Source organism: Scatophagus argus, chromosome 17 (genome assembly GCF_020382885.2).
Source record: "Scatophagus argus isolate fScaArg1 chromosome 17, fScaArg1.pri, whole genome shotgun sequence".
In the NCBI taxonomy this organism is placed as follows: Eukaryota; Metazoa; Chordata; class Actinopteri; family Scatophagidae; genus Scatophagus; species Scatophagus argus.
The window spans coordinates 90,242-112,920 of record NC_058509.1 but is presented as its reverse complement, the minus strand read 5'-3'; the positions used below and the strand labels follow the sequence as shown (position 1 = coordinate 112,920).

The following is a 22,679-nucleotide window of genomic DNA, read 5'->3' as shown; positions in this document are numbered from 1 at the left end:
AAGCTAGGACGTTTTCTGCTCTGCTCGTCTGATGATCTCATCGACGGTTTTAGTCAAAAAGAGAAAAGAATTAATTTATGTGACTATCAGTGCTCATAAATATTCAACTCCCCCCGAAAAACAAATTAAGATTAAGAAATTTAAAGGCATTTATAATAATATCGATGTGATAACGGAGGGCATCATTATTCTCTATTACGATGTTCTACTGTATAAAAAACTATGAAGTTGATGAAGTTCCTTTCAAACAAAATGCAGTTCAAATTGATTTACAAATTCCAGACTTAAAACACTCAAAACATTTAAATACATTTGAAAAAGGAAATTACATAACAATCAACAATAAGATAAAAATATACCGGCGTAAAAAACGATTATTCACCTTCTTTGTTTCCTGAAAGTATTCTAAACAAACAAACAAACAAACAAACAAAAAAAAAACACATGACAATTTCAGCTTTGTTTTCAACTTCATGAAGATGTTGTAACATCTCTTTTTTAGATCATTAGGAGTAAAGTCATGTGGACGCATTATAAAATAAGCGATGTCATCATATTTAATCCAACAAATCGTAATCACTTATTTTGAAAGAAAAATAGTTTCCGGTTTGTTCAGTACGTTTGCGTTCTGGTCGCACGCACTCATGCACGTACACACATACAGTGTACGCAATGTATATATATCTATATAGATATATCTATATATATCGGTGATTTAAATGATTAAGAAATTACAAACGAATCAGCTCTTGTTTTCAGTCGGAGGATGAAAGGATGTAAGGACAAATAAAACAACAGGTGGATTTAATCAATCGATTAATGAATCCTGTGCAGGGTTTGTCACAGCTGGCAGATCATCATGTAAAAAAAGACAAACATGGTTTTATAAACTCGTCGTAAAAGTACGCACTTCGGTGGAGTAGTGAGCAGAAATGGGTGTACAGAGTGCATCCTGTCAGCAGGGGGAGCTGCTTCATCGACAATGAACACGATTCAGAGCCCCGCCTCAAAGCGAGTCGAGCCGCTTCATGAGCTCAGAGTGACGCCTTCAGTCCGCCGCTCGGCTCGCTTCATGTCTGACGGTGTCCGCTGTCCGGTGAGTCTGCTGCTTCTCCTTAGGCTGCCACACTTCACACTGACAAACTAACTGACTAATCAACTGACTGTTGAACCAAGTCATTTAACCGTCCTATCCGCAGGCAGGAACACCTCGGACAGAAGTTGTGTTTCCTGAAACAGAAAGTTCAGAACTAAGTCCAGATGTGACTCGGTGTGAGAAAATGAAGCCGTTTTAAATGCGGCTCATGTCCGCGTATTTTTGGCCATGTACTGAGGTTACAACCCGGATAAACAGAAGATTCGAAAAACAGCCCAACAATAAATTATTTAAAGGAAGGCTGGTGTATGTGCGCGCGTAAATTAAAGGATAATGTCTGCCTTTTGAAGCATTTTGACCAGTTTTTCTGGCGCTTCCCACTGCTGTTGGACAGTTTTCAGGTTGAGGTGCGTTCAGGTTCCAGAGTTCGGGTTGGGTTCAGCAGAGCAGACTGAGAGCAGAATTAACTTCTCACTGACAGAGTAACCGGCGGTGCTTCACTCTCTGGCCTTTAGCAGCTTTGGTTATCTGGATCTTTGCGTTTGAAACAGTTTGAATTTTGTGAGCGTTCAGGACATAGTTAGCTTAGCTTAGCACTAAGTCTGGAAGCAGGGGGAAAGAGTTGGTCTAGTTTCAGAAGAAGAGAGGAAAAAACCACCACCTTCCAATTCCTCCAAAGTTGGCATTGACATGAAAATGAGTTATTTATTGTCACCCCTCAGTCATATCTAACTCTAGAGTGCCTGTTGTTATTGTGCAGATCCAAATCTGGGGCCAAATTACAAGTCTGGAGTCATTTTATATGAAGGAGTTGCTGTGGCGAGATAAAGGATATGCTGCTCAGCTCTCTGTTCTCTGAGCATCTGAACGTCTCACAATCAGAAACGGATTTATGGCCAACAACGTTCTCACATACAAGGAATTTGCTTTGGGGGTGTGTTGCATTCATGTGCGGTTGGAAAAAAGTTTTTGTGAAACTCTAAAGTGAGAGTTTAGACAAAGTGCTGATAGAACAATGTGACTGCAGAGACGCCTCATTGATTAGCCGTCTGTTAGTTTGGACTGTAGATGTTTCAAAATAAAACATCCCAGACTTAAAGGCTGTCGAAACATCTCTGAGCTTCTTTTAGTATCTCGTTTAGTTTGTTCAGGAAGGTTTCAGCTGAAAACCCAGCAGTGAAGGTCCAGATGAGATGAAATGTGAACTGAACTGGTTTGTGGATGAAGAGCTCTGAAAGGTGTCAGACTGGGTACTCAGCTGGGACAACTGAGCTCATGACAGATAAACCAGTTAATGTTGTTTACAGCTGCAGTGTGTGTTTGCGTGTGTTGCAGAAACACACTGAGAGACAGAAAAGAGTTCTAAAGGTTTGGAGAGAATCCTTTTGGCTTTAGGGTTAGGGTCAGGGTCAGGTTTTAGTTGGTCTGTGGACTGTTGTGGTCCAGCGGCAGATTTGTGTCATCAGGCCTCACTGGGAACCTTGGCTGAGCTCATCCTTCAAACAGAAACTCGTCTGTCGGTTCACTTGCTGCAGATGTTTTTGGGACTTTCTCTCTGACTCAGGCCTTTTGGACTGAACTCTGTGTGTGTGCTCTGTTGCCTCGGTGATGTAAACCTGCTGAACCCGTGTGAATCTTTTCTGTATTTCAGCATCAAAACACACCTTCAACACATCTCCAATTTGACAGAAACATACAAGTCCTCTGTATCTGCGTTCAGAGCAGCACGTGGCCATCGGACTTCGACCTCACTGTTTATTAGTGTGGATTTAACCTTCAGCCTTCACACGCACGCACACACGCACGCACTGCTGCTCGTTAGTTTCTGGATTGTCTCAGGCTTCAGCTGCTGACTGATCCTGTCATATTACATCAGTGTCAGTTAATGAGAGAGTTTAACGTTTTGGTAGGTTAAAGAAGGTAACGTTTTTTGTGTAGCTCTGGGAAGACGCCGCCATGAAGTGTTGGGCAGATGGATATGTAGGTGTCAGTCAAGATCTGTTTCCAGCATGACACTGACAGCAGAGTTTGTCATTTTCATCTTCATCTTTGAGTTTTTATCAACCTAGACGTGAGACATGAGTCAGCTCTCTCCTCGTGACACTTTCCAATTAGAGCAGGTCCAGACCACCTCTTTAATTAAATTGTAATGCAGAGAACCCAACATTCCCCCTTGAGCAAGCACTTGGCCACAGTGGAGAGGAAAAACTGCCTTTTAGAAGGCAGAAACCTCAGAGCAGACCCCGACTCAAGATGGATAGCGAGAGAGACAGAGACAGAAACAGACAGAGAGAGAGAGACAGAGAGAAGGAGACAGACAGAAAGAGAGGGAGAGACAGAGACAGAGAGAGGGAGGGAGAGAGACAGAGAGGGGGTGGGGGGTGAGAGAAGGAGCTCATAAACAGAGATATGTAGCAACAGCAACAATACAGAAATAAAAGTATACAGAACGTGCTGTGGTGATTGTGTTAGCAGTATTAGTAACAGTAATAATGGTAGCAGCCTCAGCAGAGTAGTAAGAGAATTAAAATAAATTATGACTAAACAGTAGTAATCACAGTGAGTTTCGAGCAGGACCACAGCAGGAGGTCCAACCACGATCCATGAGAACCTGAGAGACCAGAAAGCACAGTGATAGTGATAGTGATATGCATTAATGGGACATAAATGTGTGCAGAAGAAGAGTTAGAGGAGGAGAGAGAAGCTCAGTGCATCATGGGAGATCAGTCTAAGTCTACAGATGAAAGATGAAAGATGAAAGAGACATATTTTGTCATTGGAGGGAACTCACTCCAACGAAATTTGTGCTCTGCATTTAACCCACCCAAGTGACGTGCACACACACACAGCAAACCCGGGGCAGTGGGCGACCGCGTGCAGCGCCCGGGGAGCAGTGGGGGTTAGGTACCTTGCTCAAGGGTACCTCAGCCATGGACACCGGTGCAGGGAATCGAACCAGCGATCCACTGGTTACGGGTCCGACACCCTAACCGCTGATCCACGACTGCCCCGTAGCAGCATAACTAGGGGCCAGCCTAGGCCAGCCCTAACTATAAGCTTTATCAAAAAGCAAGGTTTTTAGTCTACTCTTAAATGTGGAGAGGGTGTCCGCCTCCTGGACCAAAACCGGAAGATGGTTCCATAGCAGAGGAGCTTGATAACTAAAGGTTCTGGTTTCTGATCTACTTTTGCTGATTCTAGGAACCACAAGTAACCCTGCATCCTGGGAGCGTAGAGTTCTGGTTGGAGGGTTAGGGTTGGACAATAAGGTGCTATGAGCTCTTTGAGATAAGACGGTGCCTGGTTTTTCGGGGCTTTATATGTGAGTATGGAAGAGAAACGTCTGCTTTAAGAAGTGTTTCTGATTTTTCCTTTCCATGTGAATGAAAGACAGTCGTTGTGTTGAGGCAGGACAGACGGTTCAGTTGGCCGTTAAGCAGCTGGAAAGTTTCTTCCCTAAATGTGTGAATGAAAAGAACTCATTGTGGAGGTGCTGTTTATAACGGTCTCTTGCCCTGAGCGACGCTCCCTCTGCTTCGTTCTGTAAGAAGGTATAAATGTTCAAAGTTGGTAACATTGTGAAGTTGATAGCAAGACAAAATGTCTGCAATGAATCCATTAAACTGATTAAGCATTTTGAAATGAAATAAAAATCCTTCAAAGTGAGCACACAGTTTGTTCATCAGATGTGTTTATGTTTCTCTTCCTGTCATTATCAAGAATCAATCAATCAAGAGTCTTTATTGTCATTATTCAAGCATAACGAAATTTTGAGCAGATTCTCAGCTTAAAAACACACTTATAAATGGCAGCAGAAAATTAAAATTGCACACTTAAGAAAAATATAAAAGTATAAAATACAAAATACAAGTAAGGTAAATAAAGTGCACTTAGTGCCAGTCTATGGTATGCTGTGTGTGTGTGTGTGGCTAGACGGGGGAGGGTGTATGTGTGACGTCCTGTAGGGGGGTGGGATGTGAGTGTTTCACTGCAGGGGGGTTATTGCTTTTACAGCTCTGGGAAAGAAGCTGTGCCTGAGTCTGTTTGTGCTGGTTTTAATGTTCCTACCACTTTCCTGATGGAAGCGGTACAAACAGTTCGTCATGTGAGTTTCTGTGTTTGACCTCCAGCCCACCGTCCGTCTCACAGAGTCCTGTTGTTTGGGTTGTGCCCTCAGACTGTTTGCAGGTCTGATGAGCTCTCAGCTGATCTCAGGTCAGGAGTCTCACCACCAGTGCTGTCACAATACAAACCTGTTGATAAAAAAAACTGTACTGAATATGCCTCTCAGTACAACAGCAAAAAGACAAAAAATCCTCAGCATAAAATATTTTATTAGTATGTTTTATTTATTTAATTTTAATTTTATATAAAGAAACATCTCTGTCAAACAGGAAATCTGATTTCAGATATGTTTTTTATATCTTTGATCTTTGAATTCTCTCAAAGGCAGATGTCATAGATCGAGAAAGTACTGATACTTCAACAGTACTCATCACAATACTATCTCACTATTTTGTAAAATAACCTGTAACTCACTGTGGCAAAGGACTAGTATGAAAAGTGAAAGCTCAATTGAAGTACAAGTATCACAAGACTGTACTGCACTGCAGTAAATGTACTTTACTTCAACCTGTTTGTCTGTCAGACTTAACTGTTCTGAGCTGCTGAGCAAAGTGACAGGAAAACAAACTGCAGAGGAGGTGGAGTCGTTGGTTCAGTCCATCGTCATCTCCACACAATTTTCCTGTTCTTCCTTCTCACACTGACATCACGAGACAAATATTCACCACACACACACACACACACACACACACACACTTCCTCTGGCCTTCAGCTAAACAGAAGCGTCTTGGAGTGTCCTGTGTCTTTATTCTGAGTTTTGTCTCTTTGGTAAACGACTGACCTGCAGGAACTCTGGATGTGTCCTGCTTCAGGAGCGTCTGGGAGCCTCAGGCTGTGGAGGTTTACATTCCTCTGCTGATCAGAGTTGAACATAAAGCATGAAGCTACATGTTCCTCTCCTCTGTGGCCTCCACGCATTCTTCCTTTATCATCTGATGAAATGTGTTGGATGGACTCCAAAAGTCCAGGACCAAACACAGACTGAGAATAGAAACATGAGAGAAGTCTGACCTCTTTATGTAATCAGGAAACACTTATCACCCAGTTGAGTCGGACCTTGACTTTCCGTTTGACGAAGAATGTGGCAGCTGAAGGAGGTTTAGAAAGAGAAGCAGATTAAACTGAGACAATGACAGGGGAAAGATTTTTTTGTTAAAGCCCCAGCAGCAGTTGAAATGGTGACATTTCAAAGTGAACTGAATTCATGCCAATGAAATCGTTGTGATGGGTGGAGGAGGTAAAGTCGTGGAAATTTTTCATATCAAGTTCAACTTGAGTAAACTTTGCTGACAAACGGTGGATCTTTGAGTTGATGGAGAGCCGAAGCGTCCAGAGAGAAGGAATGGCTCACAGAGACAGAAGGCTCCAGACTGATGCGAAGACTCAGCTAAGGTAACAGGCTAATGAGCGCGTCAGGTTAACATCAGAAAGGGAGTCTTATTTTCTCTTTCCCAAAACGTTCAATAAAACGATGAACAAAAAGTTAGACGGCTTCAGCTGAATGGTAGAGTGGATCTGCAAGAAATCTTGTGACAGTTAACATGTCACAGCTGGTTATTGAGTTAGCGGTTAGCCCTGAGAAGACGTCACAGACTATGAATACGGTGGAGGAGATGGCATGCTAACAGGGTTAGGGTTAGTGACCTGTTGATAGTGTTTTACTGCAGTAATCAGTTGTTAGTCCATACACATCTCAGCTGAGGTAAGAGGTCACCTTTACATCAGGGTCACGCAGGTCTGTGCTTGTCTCTGATGCATCGTGGACAGCTGGTGTGACTATCAAACAGCTTTAACCAACATTTACTGTGGGGGATCCTGACTGTTCCCAAGGTCAGGTGATCCTTTTCAGGTGACATTTGTCATCATGGTAACTAATACATTTGTGGTAAATGAAGTGAAATTGTTGTAGTTTGATTAGGTTTAGGAAAAAAATCATGCTTTTGGTTAAAATAAGTTAGTAACATCAGTTTAGCTGTATGTCTTAGGATCGGTTGAATCATGACGATTCTCAGATGTCAAAAATCGATTTTCTCAATGATCGATTTTCTCAATGTTAATTAAGAACCCAATGTTGATGGAACAAGCTTGAGTGTGGACAGGTCAATGTTTGGATGTTATGTCTGAATAAATGTGTAGTGAACAGTCAGAAGCACCCAGAGATCCACGTGAGCACAAGGGAGCAGCATTAAAGACCTGAACCTGAGTCAGTGCTGTGTCTGTCCCTGTGTCTGTTCCTGTCATCTGTTTCTGTCTGTTCATGTCGTCTGTTCAGTTTGTGTCATCTGGCAATAACATGAACCAAACATCCAGAAACACTCTTTAATTTAAACCTTACAAGCCTCAGTGTATGTTTGTGTGTGTGTGTGTATTCCTGTAGTTGGAGACAAAAATCTGTTTACACAGTCACGTTGTGAGGACCTGCCTTACTTATGAGGACAAAACTCAATTCCCCACAATGTAAATCATTAAAAATTAGGGTGAAGAGTTACTTTGAGGTTAGGCTCACATTAGAATTAGGCAGGTAATGTTTATTGTTAGGGTTAGGTGGTGGTTAATGCCCCAGGAAATGAATGGAAGTCCATGTAATGTCCCCAGAAGTGATGGAAACACGATTGTGTGTGTGTGTGTGACCACACCCAGTGTTGCTTCATGTGTTCGCTGTGTCTCACTGAGGTTTGGTTGTGTGTGTTCCTGTTCTTCTATCTTTGTGAGCACTTGCTGGGTGTTAAGGTCATTTAGCAGAACTCAGTATGCAGTACTCAGTACTTAGCACTTTTTATTACAAATTATACCTGACTGATCTCAGTTCATTCAACAAAATGTCTCAGAGAAGCTGCGGTGAATTCAGGTTCACCTGTCGAAAAAGCCAACTTTCTTTTACCTTCCAAAATAAAAGTCTCTACTGAACCAAAGGTGTTTTTCACTGGCGACGCCGACATGTTAGTGCAGGAAAATCACAAGCCAAAGTGTTGACTGTCAGTCAGTTTTTGTTCGTGTAACCCTGTATGACAGTTAATGTAATCATAGTCTGTGAAGCCAATGACTCGTCTGTCTTAAACAGTTTATTTCTTCCAGTTTTATAAACTGCATTCTCAGTATGGCTAACATCTGTAAACTGCATGTTGTTCTCACTTGAGAATTTCCCTACTGCAGGATGAATGAAGCTTTATCTTAAGTTTGCTGGACATTTTATTTCTCTCCTGTCTCCACAGATCAAAGCTGCAGCTCTGGAATCTCAGTTTGGATTGTTTTTTTTATTATTTTGTTTTTTGCAGAGTGGATGGTTTAGAGATTTTTTTTCTCTATTTTTGTAGGGTTTCAGGGTTTTGTTTCTCTGCGTGTTGCTGCCTGTGCAGTTTTTGTCTGGATGACCCAGGACTACCCACAGGCTGCAGTTCCTCCCCCGGCCTGCAGGGTAGTAGCAGAGAGTGATAGCCAGCCACTGGACAGGCGCAGCATCGGCATGAGTGACTTCTGGCACAAGATGGGCTGCTGTGTGGTGGCTAAACCCCCACCGGTGAGACAGACAGACACACACACACACACACACACACACACACCTGCAGTGTATTCTAGTGAGGACTCTCATTGACATAAACTACACCCTCAGTGTAGGAAGGAGCTACAGCAGGTCCTTCATTCCCACTGCTGTTAGACTGTACAGCTCAACAGTCTAGTCCTCTTTTCCTCCTTATCCTTACAGAACTGTGCAACACTTACCCACAATCATCACCTTCCACCACTATGCTGATATGTATACAGCCTGTATTGCAGTATATTGTACAGTGCTTATTTTAAAACTGTTAATTTATAACTCTTTAAATTTTTGAAACTGTTTTGCACACTTTTGCTTTTTGCACTCTATTCTGTTCTTGTGAGCTGCCATGACAAGTGGATTTCTCCGCTGTGGGATCAGTAAAGTTCATCTTACCTTATCTTAAACCTTAAACTAGCCTTCAGCTAAAGGTCCTCAAAGGAAGTTGTACATTAGAGGTTTTCAGAGTTGGTCTCTCTACATTAGTTAATGCTGCGACTTCAGCTTGCCTTCCCAAGATGACACATTTGAACATACAATTGAATTCATTCAGATAATGCAGACAGAAGCTGAGTCACTTCCTGTTGCTGCAGTTTGTTGTATGTTCACTGTAACCTGATGTGGCAGACATTTCATTCTGTCTTGGCTGAATGACAGCAGATCTGAGGACATTTTTTCCTGCATCTAAATGGCCTCTGGACACAAAGTTCTGTTTATTTATGCTCAGGAGAGTTCTGTGGTTTCTTATCATTAGAGACAAAACTCTGGAGGAAGTAGGATATCTGACTTTGAATCTGTTGTCTACAAGAAGCCAAATGACCAAAGAACTAGACTTCAGTTCAGTTCAGTTCTTTTATATAGCGCCAATTCACATTAAAAGTTATCTCATGACACTTTCCATTTAGAGCAGATCGAGAGCAAACTCTTTACTTAAATTTTGTAATACAGAGAACCCAACATTCCCCCTTGAGCAAGCACTTGGTGACAGTGGAGAGGAAAAACTGCCTTTTAGAAGTGATTGTGTGTGTCTGAACTGTGAGGAAGACTCCACTCCTTATCGGGTTTAGTGAATTTCTCAGCTGCTGGATGTTAGTCGAGAGGAAACAGGTGGCAGAACTTCCTCTTCCTGTTTCACTGTGAACCTGTGCAGGCCAACACCCGTCTGATTTTACCAGCACAAGTTGTTTACTTTAGAAACTGTTTGGTAATAATAATGTTGTATTTCACAAACTAAACACTCTGTCTTCAGGTCCTAATACAGACATGTTGCACATCGTCAAACAGTTTGTCCTCCTGCTTCTGAGGACAGATTCAGAAAAACTTAATTGTCTTTAACAAAGTGGAAGACAACAGCTGGTCGAAATGAGTTTTTTGAATGCTTTTGTCCTGGTGGTGTGCCGATGACAGTTGACAGTTTGGACACGTCAAAGTTAGAATAAAGACAAACAGAAACTTGTTGTTAACTTTTGTTTCTGAACATTTCAGCTGTTGAGTTTCCTGTTGTCTCAGGGAATTCTGTAGACCAGAGGGGGAGGAAGCTTTCATATGAGCTCCTTTCTGTCCTGCTGGCTTCTTTAATCTCCAGCAGAGCATCAGATTCTAGCAGATCCTCATGTGTTTGGAGTCCTAGGAGAACCAGGACCTCCAAACAGGTTCCTGACCTTTTTAAAGAGCTGATTCAGCTGAAGGAGGAGGAAGATTTTCGTCTCCATCCTTCAGTTTATCACAGACACTCAGCACCAACAACACAACAGCTGGACACTCAGGGTTCACATCTGGACAGGAACTGAAGCTGACAGACTGATGCAGTTAGAAGAATAAATAAAGTTTATTTGTTTCGAACTCATCAAAACCAGCGTTACAAAGGGCTTTGCAACAAACACATTAACTTAGAATGAAACACACAAATAACTATGAATTAAACAAAAATAAGACAAGGAAATAAACTACACACATCACACAATTAAAGCCACAAAGGAAACACAAGGATAAAATGTAAAAACAGTGGAGCTGCAGCATCTATATGCACACACACACACACTCACACGCACACACACCCACACACACAGGTGTTACTGTGGATGTGTTGCAGCGGTGTGTGTTTGTAGACGTGTGTTCAGAGGAAGTTCTGTTCCTCTCCTTCCTCTGTATTTATAGACTTTTGTGTTCCATTGTGGTGCAATAACACACACAGACAGAGCTTCCTTTGTGAGGTTTGACTGTAAAACTCAGCATGTTCAGATTGACTCTTGAATCTGAAGGCGATGTAACTTCTTTAAGTACTCAATTACTGTGAACTGCTACTAATCTGAGGCACTTGTATTTTACTTGAGTACTTCCGTGGTAATTTCTCTTTCTCCCTAATCCTAACCCTCCAGGGTTCATGTTGTACTTTTACTTCACTACTTTCATCTGACAGCTTCAGTGACTTCACACACAAACACACACAGCACAGCTTAAGCTGTCAGTCCATTAATCAATAGCTTATCAGCTGTATTGATGATGTTTTCAGTGATTTCTCCTTTAAAAACGTGTGCTGGCTGCTCATTACATGTTTTGCAGCTTTTCCTCTGAATGTGTTTGTGATCATGTTGAGCTTTGGACTGTTGGTTGGACTGAACAAACTCTGTGAAGGACATTTCTCACTATTTTCACCAGTTTGACAAAGCAGACAGTCAGTGGATTCATGGAGAAAATAATCAGCAGATGAATCAGTGTGAAAAAAATCATCAGCTGCAGTCAAAATGAACTCCAACAGGAAACTCCTGCAGGAGTCACAGTCAGCTGATCTGAGGTCAGACAGGACAGGACAACAGGGGACACTTTACTGCAGTACTCTGAGCACTTTTATTGTGAATAACTACATGCTATGAATTATATTTTTGCTGAAATAACATTTTCAATGCAGGACCTTTACTTGTAACACAGCATTTTTACAGTGTGGTTAGTTAGTTTTTAATTTTTTAAAGCTGGGAAATTACTTCTCTGCATTTAACCCATCTCTGATTGAAACACACACACATGCAACATTCAGTGAAACACACAGGAGCAGTGGGATGCCATGTCAGGCGTCCAAGGAGCAAATTGGGTTTTAAGTGCCTGGTTTAAGGGAACATCAGCTGACTAATTGGGGGGGCATTATTAATCAATCCACCACACCTGAATAGTTCATCACAAGGTCAAGGCAGACAGTCGGGGTCTGCTCTGAGGTTTCTGCCTGCTAACAGGAAGTTTTCCCTCACTGCTGTCTCCAGGTTTTTGTTCATGCTTTCGGTATTAAAGACTAAATTAGAAAATTTGGTCTGAACCTGCTCTTTTTGGAAAATGTCAGGAGAAAACTGGCTTTGATTTGGCTCTTTTTAAATAAAATAAATTGGGCTGAACTGAATGAAGGGGTGTGAATACTTCATCCTCTGTGTGTGCTGATATAGTCCCTTCTTTGGTGACCATAGGAGCCAAACTCGACCTTTTTTGTGGTTCTGTATGGCTTATGCGGTGGTTGGATTTCGTTGTGGTTGGTTGAGGGGATGTCACTGTGGGTGTGCCATTCGTGGTTTCTTATGGTTGCACTTACCTGTGCGCGGGCACTGGCATTTTGGATTCTCAGGTGGGCTGAGCGTGGAAAGAGAAATCTTTTGTTGACTGCACGCAAGCTCGCATGCACTCTTTATCACTTGATCACATGACTGCACTGCATCACACGGCACCTTGTTTCATTAAGTAATATTCATTTATTTTTGATTTAGACTGTATTCACTGTGGGCGGCACGGTGGTGCAGTGGTTAGCACTGTCGGCTCATAGCAAGAGGGTTCCAGGTTCGAATGGGCCCTTCTATTTGGAATTTGCATGTTCTCCCTGTGCCTGCGTGGGTTTTCTCCGGGTTCTCCGGCTTCCTCCCACAATACCAAAAACATACACATTAGGTTAATTGGCTACTCTACATTGTCCCTAGGAGTGTGAGAGTGTATGGTTGTCTGTCTTTGTGTGTTGGCCCTGCGACTGACTGGCAACCAGTCCAGGGTGAACCCTGCCTCTCGCCCGTGGTCAGCTGGGATAGGCTCCAGCTGCCCCGCGACCCTGACAGATAAGCGGTATAGAAAATGGATGGATGGATGTATTCACTGTATTTTTCTTTATAGCATCAATCGAGTTGTCTTGTGCTTGTCACAATCTTTCTCTCTCGTTCAGTCTGCCGCAGTTATTGCCTATAAGTGACGCCAGTCAAGATTCAAGAGTCTTTATTGTCATTATGCAAGCATAACGAAATTTTGTGCAGATTCTCAGCTTCAAAACACACTTATAAATAGGAAAAATAAAAAATTGCACACCTTAGAAAAAAATAAAAATAAAAATATAAAATACAAAGTACAAAATGCAGAATACAGAGTGAGGTAGATAAAAACAAAGTGCATTAGTGCCAGACTATGTGTATGAGTGTTTCACTGTAGGGGAGTTATTGCTTTAACAGCTCTGGGGAAGAAGCTGTCCCTGAGTCTGTTGGTGCTGGTTTTAATGTTCCTGTACCGCTTTCCTGATGGAAGCGGTACAAACAGTTTGTTGCCCGGGTGGGTGGGGTCTGTGGCAATGCGTCTTGCCTTCTTCTGGACTCGGGCAGTGTAAACTGAGTCCAGATCTGGTAGACTGCAGCCCACAATCCCCTGTGCTGTCCTCACCACCCGGGCTAAATCTTTCCTGTCCTGTGCTGTGCAACTGCCATACCACACAGTCACACTGAGACACAGGATGCTTTCGATCGTGGCTCTGTAAAAGTTCACGAGCAGCTGAGTAGACAGTCCAGTCCGTTTCAGCCGCAATAGTGACCATGTTGGGGGTCTGTCTTCACAGTCCAGGTTTAGTTTTTGTTTTCTTTGTTGACTTGTGGTGAGGTAAAAGTCCATCCTTTCACCCTGCTTTAATGCTCATGACTTACTAATGACATGATGATGATGATGATGATGATGTTTATCAGGTAAACACAGACGTTGCCAGGAGGTGTTTTATGTTCTGTCATGTTTGTTCAGTTAACAAGTGGCAGTCAGTCAGTGCTTAAACTGCTCTCAGATCAGTTTGAGTCTCAGTCTGTCGGTAGGAATAGTTTGAATTTAATAATAATAAAGGAATTCTGAATTTGATGAAGGTTTATTAACGTTAAACCCCAACAGTCAGGAAGAAAAGCATAAGCTCATTCAAATAGTCCAAGGAAGGCGTGGAAATCATTTCACAGCATTTTAAAGCCGCATTTCAAGAATGTTATTCAAACCTCCTTTGCCCCCTGCTGATATTGAGAGTCATTACACTCGTGACATAGGTATAATCGCATAGGCTCTTCCAAGCTTCTATTTGCTGTAGTTTACTCCATCACTGTGGTTACTGGAGATTTAATCAGCACTGGAATATGAAGAGCACTGAGTCATTGTGTTCAGTCACATTAACAAAGAAGTGTCTGAATTGAATTTAAATTACTTTATTAATCCCAAACTGGGGAAATACTTCTCTGCATTTAACCCATCAGTGATTGAAACACACACACACATGCAACATGCAGTGAAACACACAGGAACAGTGAAATGCCATGTCAGGCGTCCGAGGAGCAAATTGGGTTTTAAGTGCCTTGCTCAAGGGCACATCAGCTGGCTAATTGGGTGTGGGGACATTATCACTCCACCACAGTCAAATTGTTCCTGCCCGTCTGGTGGGGGAAATCGAACCAAGCCGCTTCTCCAATCTCTAGGCCACGGCTGCCCCCAAAATACTTTTGTATGCTTTTTTGTTTTGTAACCCTGGCACAACAATTTCCTGCGGGATCAATAAAGTTCTTATCTTATCTTCTTATCTTATCTTAACAGCTCTTCCTGTGGAAGAGGTCTGTGTGTGTGTGTGTCAGTAAATTTAGCCTTGTGCTAATGTCAGTGTTTACATAGTTTAGTGTTATTATCACTGAATTAAACGGTCGAATGAGTTGCAGCTCTTGCTGCTCCTCGGTAGAGATCACTTCTTACTACAGATTCATAGCCACAACCTCCAGCTGTAACTGCTGTGTGTGTGTGTGTGTGTGTGTGTGTACTAGTGTAGCTAACTGAACCAACTGACAGAGCTAACGTTAGCATGCTAACAACTGACCTATTCAGAGTAAAAGAGGTGATATGGAATATGGCCGACGTATCCGACCTGAAACTTGATTAGTGTTTACTGATGACAATTAAATCTGGAAGATTTTAAATTACACTTTACACCAAGAGTTTATGCGAACTACCTAAATGTGTAAATAACATTAGTTAGCTTAGCATAATCAGATCTCTCCCTCTTCTTATAAAATGTGTTCAGATCCTGAACTGGCAGAGAATGAACAGAGAAACTGATTTTAGGCAATAAACTGAATTTCTCAGTTTTAATGACTCACTCTCCTCACTCCAGTCCTGCTGTGGTTACATAAGAGCTCTGAATAATCCTGAAGAACATAAGCCTCTTAAATCTGGATCTAAATGGTATTCTGGATGGGCTCTAGTTTCCACGGTGCAGGATTAACCAGACTGTGGGAGCAGTATGGGATTTTAATAAGGCATTCACTAGCTGTTTGCCAGAGTTCAGAGTGTTCCTGAACACCATGCAGAGAGATGTGCAGCTCTAGAGCTCTGATATGTGTTCATCTTTCCTGGTTGTGTTGGAGCCTGAATGCCTCATCTGTGCATAGCTTCACTGTCTGAGGCTTTTATTTTGAAAAACACAAAAAATTCAGACTTATTTAAAACTGCTTCATGTTGACTCAACTAATCAGTTGCTGGGACATTTTACAAACTTTGTTCAAACTCTCCCAGGTCAAATTAAAAGGAAATGAAAATTAAAGTAATGGAAAATAAACAAATACCATACTTAATATTAGTCATTTTCAATTTAAACTTTGGTGTTAAAGCTCTTGATTTTTCTATTTCCAGTTTCCTGTTTTACATTTAAATCAGGCATGATGAATTAAGTGATGATGATCATCATTTATGTAACATTCTGGGTAAATAAACTGTTTGATTGTGTCAGAGAGAATGAGATGATTTTAACACCACACTGAGTTGCTACCTCAGTGGAAACAGGTTAACTTTTTCCCTCAGAGATGCCTGTCAGGCTGTTTTCCTGCATGTAGAACAATGAATGTGATGATATGAGTCTCTGAGCTACAAAACTAATCCTGTGAGGACCCAGACTGATGTAACACATTCAGTCTAAACACACACTCCCCTAACCCTACTGTGCACGCGTGTGTGTGTGTGTAGAAGAAGAAGAGGAGGAAGATTGATCGTAGTATGATCGGAGAGCCGACAAACTTCATCCACCTCACACACATTGGCTCTGGAGAGATGGCAGAGGGACTGCAGCCGGTGAGACACCACACCTGTCTGTTTACTTTTCTGTTCACCTGTCTGTTCACCCACCTGTTTACCTGTCTGTTTACCCACCTGTTTACCTAATCATCAGAGGTGATGTCATAAGGTGTGTGTATACAAATTTGTGTAAATTCACACTGACTCCTTACTTCAGTTCTCTGTTCTAAAGTGCTGCTTCATCTTTTGGTTAACTTTGATTGATCTGCGTGTTCGCTGATGAGGTGAAAATTGTTTCAGTTTGTGTCTGCAGCTGTGGGACAAAAGCAGTCTGTGATCTGATCTGAGATCAGTTTTACAACCAACAGAATGGAATGAAAAGAAGTGAGATCAGCCTCAGATCAGATATAAATAAAATAAATAAAGAAATAAAAATAAATAAAATAATCAAGTGAAATCATAAACAAACAAAATACAATAAGAATATTTCATACAATCAAAATCAAGACAACAAACTGAAAACCAGTTTGAATTTCTTTGAGGACATGCAGGTCAACTTTCTCAGTGTGACAAACATAAAGCTGACTGAAGCACTAAATAATGAATCCATCATGTCAGCATTCAAAAACATAAAAACATCACAACAAATGTAATGAAACTGCTGTTTGTACTGAATGTTTTCACTGACTTTTGATCAGTTCAGTAGTGTATTGATCATTTTCCTTCGATCTTTCCTCTGTGTACAGTCGGGGTCGGTTCAGGAGCAGATGAGGTCTAAAGGCCCGAACATGAATGGCAGAAACAGCCTGTTATAGCCGGTAAACACACACACACACACCTTCCAGTGTCTAAACTTCTTCAAATAAATTGTTTTTCATGAACTTTTAAATCACTTGAATTTAAGACATAAACTGGGTTGGAAAACTAACCGGCCTTTACACACTGACATCAGAGGGTGAACCCTTTGATATTCCTCAGGACAAACCATTCATTACACAGAAGCTCCAGAGTTCAGAACATTGATGATGAAAGTTTTACAGGTAACTGATGGGGTTGTCTGTTACTGTCAGTTAACTTTTTCCTCTGCTTGGCCCCATTCAGCATCACTCTCACTTGCTCAGCAACACACTCTCTAAATGCACACTTTTTATTTTCATGTAACTCTTGCCAAATGATGCACCTTATGGTGCACCTTAATCACTGGCCCACCACCCATCCGAATAGCATCGCGTTCTGTGATTTGGAGATGCATGGACAGGTTTTCAGAATGCTGCCAACTGGTAGTTTCAAGTTTAAACTTGTCTGGTCATAAATCTTTGCTCTGAACATGACGTCTTTCAGAAAAATTTCTATTACTCTTTCATGATCTACCTGCCCGTCTGCCTACACACCTGTCACCAGAGCGCACTCTGCTGTTCCCTCACTGCACCACCGCATGCTCCCACAAAGTGGAGTGGAGCTTAAGCAACATCTCTACAAAGTGGAGATGTTGCTTAAGCTGTTGCTGTGTCAGTCGCACAAGAATCGCTGACTCCATTGTGACCAAGTGTCGACATTCCAACCTGAAACTCACTTTACTTCGGTGCTTGAATAGTTCGGAGCTGAGGAACGAGTGTGGCTCACTCAGTGGGTTTGTTGTTTGACTCCATCCTGTTTGTTTATTATTTTTCAGGAGTTTGCATAACTGATATAGATAAGCTGACTGACCTTCTAGTTCCTCCTTGATGACCTTCACTCTCTTCTGAACAACCTTCCTCTCCAGACCCTGACCACCGACAGGAGGATTCAGCTCCTCCTGTGCCCTGCTTAAGTGTCCTTAAACAAAGCGCTGCACCAGTAGGAAGCTACAGGAGGTGCTGTCCTGACCCAGAAGACCCACATCTCCCTTTTGAGGATTTCTTTGAAAGGGGAAAAAGTGTAACTGCCTTGTCCTTGTCTTTTTTTGTGTCTTCAGAAGTATTTCAAGAACTTCTATCCAACCTCTGTCCCAACCCGAGAATCAGTGGCCATCGTTAAAAACAAAATAATTTGGATGGAGAATCCTGCCCAGCTTTGGTCTTTTTCCACATCTCAGAAAAAATACCCATGTCCTTCTTTCACCACTAGAGGCAGACATGAAGAAGCTGAGCCCCATTAGCATTAAGTGAAAGCAACAGATGGCATCACTGGACTCCGTTTTCTACAATCCTGTTCTGTTCAGGATAGATGACAGAATGTCTGTATTTGAGAGAGAAAAACTGGGGGAGAAAGAAGTTGTTTTGTCTTCGAAGTGTTCCTTCAATGTCTCACAAAATTTCAGGACATTCTTGTTAAACCTAACAGTCCAGGAGGCTGTGAACTGTATTTGGCTTCTAAAGGATTATTACACCTTTTTTGTTGTTGTGTTATTTTGTTCTTTGGACACATGACACATGACACCACTGGACATCAACTACCGGGATGCCTCACTCAGCCTCACTGCTGGTGCTGAATAATTTAAGACTCATGTTTGATGAGAAACTCCCCTAAATGTGTGTGTGTGTGTGTGTGTGTGTGAGAGAGAGAGAGAGAGAGAGAGAGAGAGAGCGACAGATGCCACCATTTTAAATATAAATGTTGCTTTGCAGAGGGAACTGGGCACAGTTCAAGATTTCCTTTAGAAAATTCCCCATTTTGTAAATGTATATTTTCACATACTCACAGATGATGTCTGTCAAACTCATCTTTCTGTTCATTTGACTGCTAAAGCTTTGGGTTGGGGCCCTGAACTGGTCAACATATTTTGGGGCCCCAAGAAGACAGAAGAAGCTTTTAAATTTTTCACTTCAGAGACATTTTCAGGTCTTTCAAAAACATTTGTTGTTGAAAACTTTTGATGTTGCATGTGGTGGGAAGATTAACTATCACATTTTCATCTGCTTTATTTTATGAATAACAGTACATTTTATAAGCAAAAGTTGTTTTAAGTTCCCCCCTGTTTTGGGTGATTTGCTGTTTGATTTCTCCTGTTCTCATGTTCTCAGTTTTTTTGTTTTTATCCCCTCTGGTGAAAGAGGTGCAGGCAACAGAGAGCTGAAGTCAAACTTCAGATCAGGGCTTTAATTAATATGTGGACAAAGTTGAGGATTTCTGCAACTTAGGGAATTCATAGGAATGAAATGTGTAACAATTCTTTAAGTGAAGAGCATCTTTATACATGAGCTGCCATTTAAACCAAAAAAGAAAAACAAAAAGCCCTCTTTGAACTTTATTAAATGTATGATGGTTCAAATTCCCAAAACGTCTCAGCACTTTATAAAAAACTGCAACTCCAGGCTCAAGTTAAGTAGAAAAAAACTACTAATCAAAGTCTAAAAAATTTTCTGTATATTTAAACAAATACAGAAAAGAATAACATTTTATTTAGATATTTGACTGCTCTGTTGTGTTTTCTGTAAGATAACTTTCTGTATTTCTTTACACTCTGAGATGAAAAATAACTCCTATTTAATTTATTTAGTCTTTTGCATTAAAACATTCAATTTTTAAAATATATTTTGTCTAAAATGTATTAAAATTAAATCCTACCTTAAAAATTCCCAATTTTTAATAAAAGTTAGATTGTGTAATGAACATTCTTGTTCATAAATGCCCCAAATGACCAGAATTAATACGTAACATGTCTGTGTTTGCCTCAGACCAGACTTATACTGGAAAAACAGTTTGACTCAGACTGAATTGTGTTTGTAAAAGAATTTATCAAAGTTTGTTAAATTATGTCCCAAATGCTACAATAAATGCTAGGATGTATTGCTATAAGTACCAATATTGATGGATTGACTTTCAGCAAAGTGCATCAAAACTGTAAACTTCCACAAACTGATGATTTTACAGATGCGTCTCTGCTCTGCGTGAAGATGGTACAGACAGACAAAACCAAAAATCAAAACAAATCAAAAACAGAAGTTGATAATAGGGCCAAAATATGATCACATCTGGGAACACTCAGCTGTTGTCTACACTATCGCTGAGTGGTTGCCACAGAAACAGCTGAGTCACAGTGTTTTCCCTCACCGTGGCAACCGGCCACTTCCCCCTGTGGCCAAGACTAAAACATCTATTTAAGGAAAATCTGAGCGACTGCTACTCGTCTCAGTTTCTTTAGGTGTGGTGTGTTCATAGGACTCCTCAGAGCATGGGAGGTTTTAATCTTCCTCTTTCTGATGGATTCTCTAAGTCTTTCTTATGAAGTGTCCTGAAGCTATGAGCTGACTTTTATCAAACTCCACATCTCATCAAAGGATAAATCAACAGTAGATGACGAACAGCTTTTAAAAAACATTTTGCACAAGACTAAGCGAGCATCTTAAATCACTTTGTTTGACTGCTCTGTGAACATACCCGCTGTTTTGTTGTATTTTAAGTAACCACAGGTAGTGCCAAGTCAATCACAAAGGAAATCTGAAGGCGTATTCAGACTGAACGTGATGTTAATTTAAGATGTGAGGTGATTGCATATAAAGTAAATGCAAAGACATAGCTGCAAGTGTTCCAATATTTCAATCAAACTTTAATTTTGTAGGTTTGTTCAATCCAATTTAGTGCAGTTAACTGCAGTTTCCTGCATCTTGATCCAAAATCAGGCCTTCAACAACCACAAAGCTGTGAGTATCTGTGAGGATTTGATGGACCTAAATTACACACTGCACATAAGACTGTCATTAGTATTCACTGAATCATGTGCTCATCCATTTTTAATCAGTAGTTCTACAGTTTTAGAGTGTTGAACATGAGAAATCTGTTTTTTACATAACTATTCACATGGACATCAGAACAGAATCCAGTGGTGTATCAAACACTGACTTCTGAGTTTAATCAGAAACCTTGACCGGGTGTCTACCTGCCAGTTTGTCCAGCTAGCATCTTCAAATTTCTCAAAACCAAGATCTGGTCTTTTCCAGGGTTCTGAAGTCAGGATCTGATGTTTACATGGGAAGCACATAACCAGGACACATACAGTGCTACCAGTGCTCAGGTAAACACCCTCATTGTCTAACACTGACTTTGTGCAGCTTCTACACAATTCAGATTCAAACAACACAGCAGCACAATATGAGCACCAGAAATGTCAACAGTTTCTCAGTGGTTTTGGAATTCAGGTTTATGTCAGCAGGGATGCTGTGGACCTCATGACTCAGCCTGCCTCATTTCTCTTTTGATTCATGGAAACTTAAACCTGTTTCTCAGGATCAGTCACTTGTTGCCAAAGTGCTGAATCCTTTTGTTTATCACAACCACAGCTCCTCTCTTCCTCTTCCTCTTCACAAGCAGGATTTCCCTCCTAGCTTACAGTCCACCAACACTGGAGATTACTTTCCCTTAAATCTCACCTCAGTGGTATTTTCACAACTTGCCAGGCTGATCCGTTATATCTGATAAAGTCAAGCTTTCTTATTATCAAATTATTTTTATGCTTTTTGATGTTTATCAAAGATGTTGATTTATTGAACTGTCTGTACAATCTTATATGTTGCTGTAGTTAGCACTATATGAATGCATGTATTAAGTGTATAGATAATCAGACATCTCTGTGACTTTTTGAAACTTGAGTCTCTGCTGGAGTTAATGTTTTAAGTTTTTAGTTAATATTCATTTTACAGTGGTTGGTTATAAGCTCAGCTGGATGAACTTTAAATAAACTTTAATCAGGTCTGAACCAGTCAACAGGCTCCACAGCTGTCAGACCCTCACAAAGTTGCAGTTTCTCTGATGACTACATGCTGCTGTGATAAAACTCTTACTGTACTGAAAACCAACAACTCTCCGGAAGGGCAAAGTCAGTACAGCTTTTAACACAAGTTCTGCTCTGAGGAGATCATTTTACTTGTGTAAATTGAAATTCGTGTTACATTAAGAGGAAATCAGTGCCTAATTGTACATTTGTACATTTGTTTGGGCATTGACAGCTGATCTAGAAAATTATGAGTCAGAAAACAGTTATAATCTGGAAAACTTCCTGCTGTTTTAATAACAACCTGCAAACAGGAGAGGTTTGAGAAACACCCTGAACATGAACTGATAACAGGTTCAGCTGCATTAATCTGAAGTTTACTAATGCTAATATCAATGCTACAGAGTAGCAACATGTTAACAAAATGTCTATGTGTTTAGTAATTGCAGTAAGAATTTTACAAAGTGCAGAAGATTTATTAACTTAACCGAATCACATAAAAAACCTTGTAAATTTTACCCAGTGCATGTAAAATAACTTGCAAAAAAGATAACTTGTGTTAAAATAATTATTGGAACAATCAGATAAAATAAAATAGTCAATTTGTTGGGAACAACATAATATGAATAATAAAATGAGTGATAAATGAGTAATAAAAACAAGCTGATAACTTGTGTGGACATGCAAAATTAAATGTGCATGAAGAGCTATTCTCATTACTGAAGTATTTGTACAAAACAAAAAATAGGAGATAATAAAGTAATAAAATATGGATTAATACTTTGCAACTTGGATTTTAGTAAAAATAATTATTTATGCAAACAAGATGGAAAGTTGCATGAGCAAACAACATAAGTTCTGTGAATTAATAATGGATCTTGTACAAACACAACAGGAACAGACTATGTCTCAGCACTTCTGTT

At 40.8% G+C, this 22,679-nt stretch overlaps 1 protein-coding gene across 3 annotated transcripts; it reads left to right on the top strand.

The window, feature by feature from the left end:
• Window positions 1-940: 940 nt before the first annotated feature.
• Window positions 941-21,779, top strand: cdc42se1 (CDC42 small effector 1). Of its 3 annotated transcripts, none has more exons than XM_046417672.1 (5): window positions 941-1,096; window positions 8,536-8,738; window positions 16,020-16,124; window positions 16,814-16,885; window positions 17,830-21,779. In XM_046417672.1, the coding sequence occupies exons 2-4, from the start codon at window positions 8,589-8,591 to the stop codon at window positions 16,880-16,882; spliced, it is 324 nt and encodes a 107-aa protein (XP_046273628.1). In that variant the 5' UTR covers window positions 941-1,096; window positions 8,536-8,588; the 3' UTR covers window positions 16,883-16,885; window positions 17,830-21,779. The 3 variants fall into 3 exon arrangements, with proteins under 3 accessions (XP_046273628.1, XP_046273629.1, XP_046273627.1); XM_046417673.1 differs by having other exon boundaries at window positions 8,434-8,738; window positions 17,740-21,779; XM_046417671.1 differs by having other exon boundaries at window positions 942-1,096; window positions 8,434-8,738.
• The last annotated feature ends 900 nt before the right edge of the window (window positions 21,780-22,679 follow it).

Coding starts and splice junctions, on each gene's coding strand:
- cdc42se1 (XM_046417672.1), top strand. CDS start 8,589: ATGACCCAGGACTACCCACAGGCTGCAGTTCCTCCCCCGGCCTGCAGG. Junction 8,739..16,019: donor TGGTGGCTAAACCCCCACCG/GTGAGACAGACA, acceptor GTGTGTGTGTAG/AAGAAGAAGAGGAGGAAGAT. Junction 16,125..16,813: donor TGGCAGAGGGACTGCAGCCG/GTGAGACACCAC, acceptor CTCTGTGTACAG/TCGGGGTCGGTTCAGGAGCA.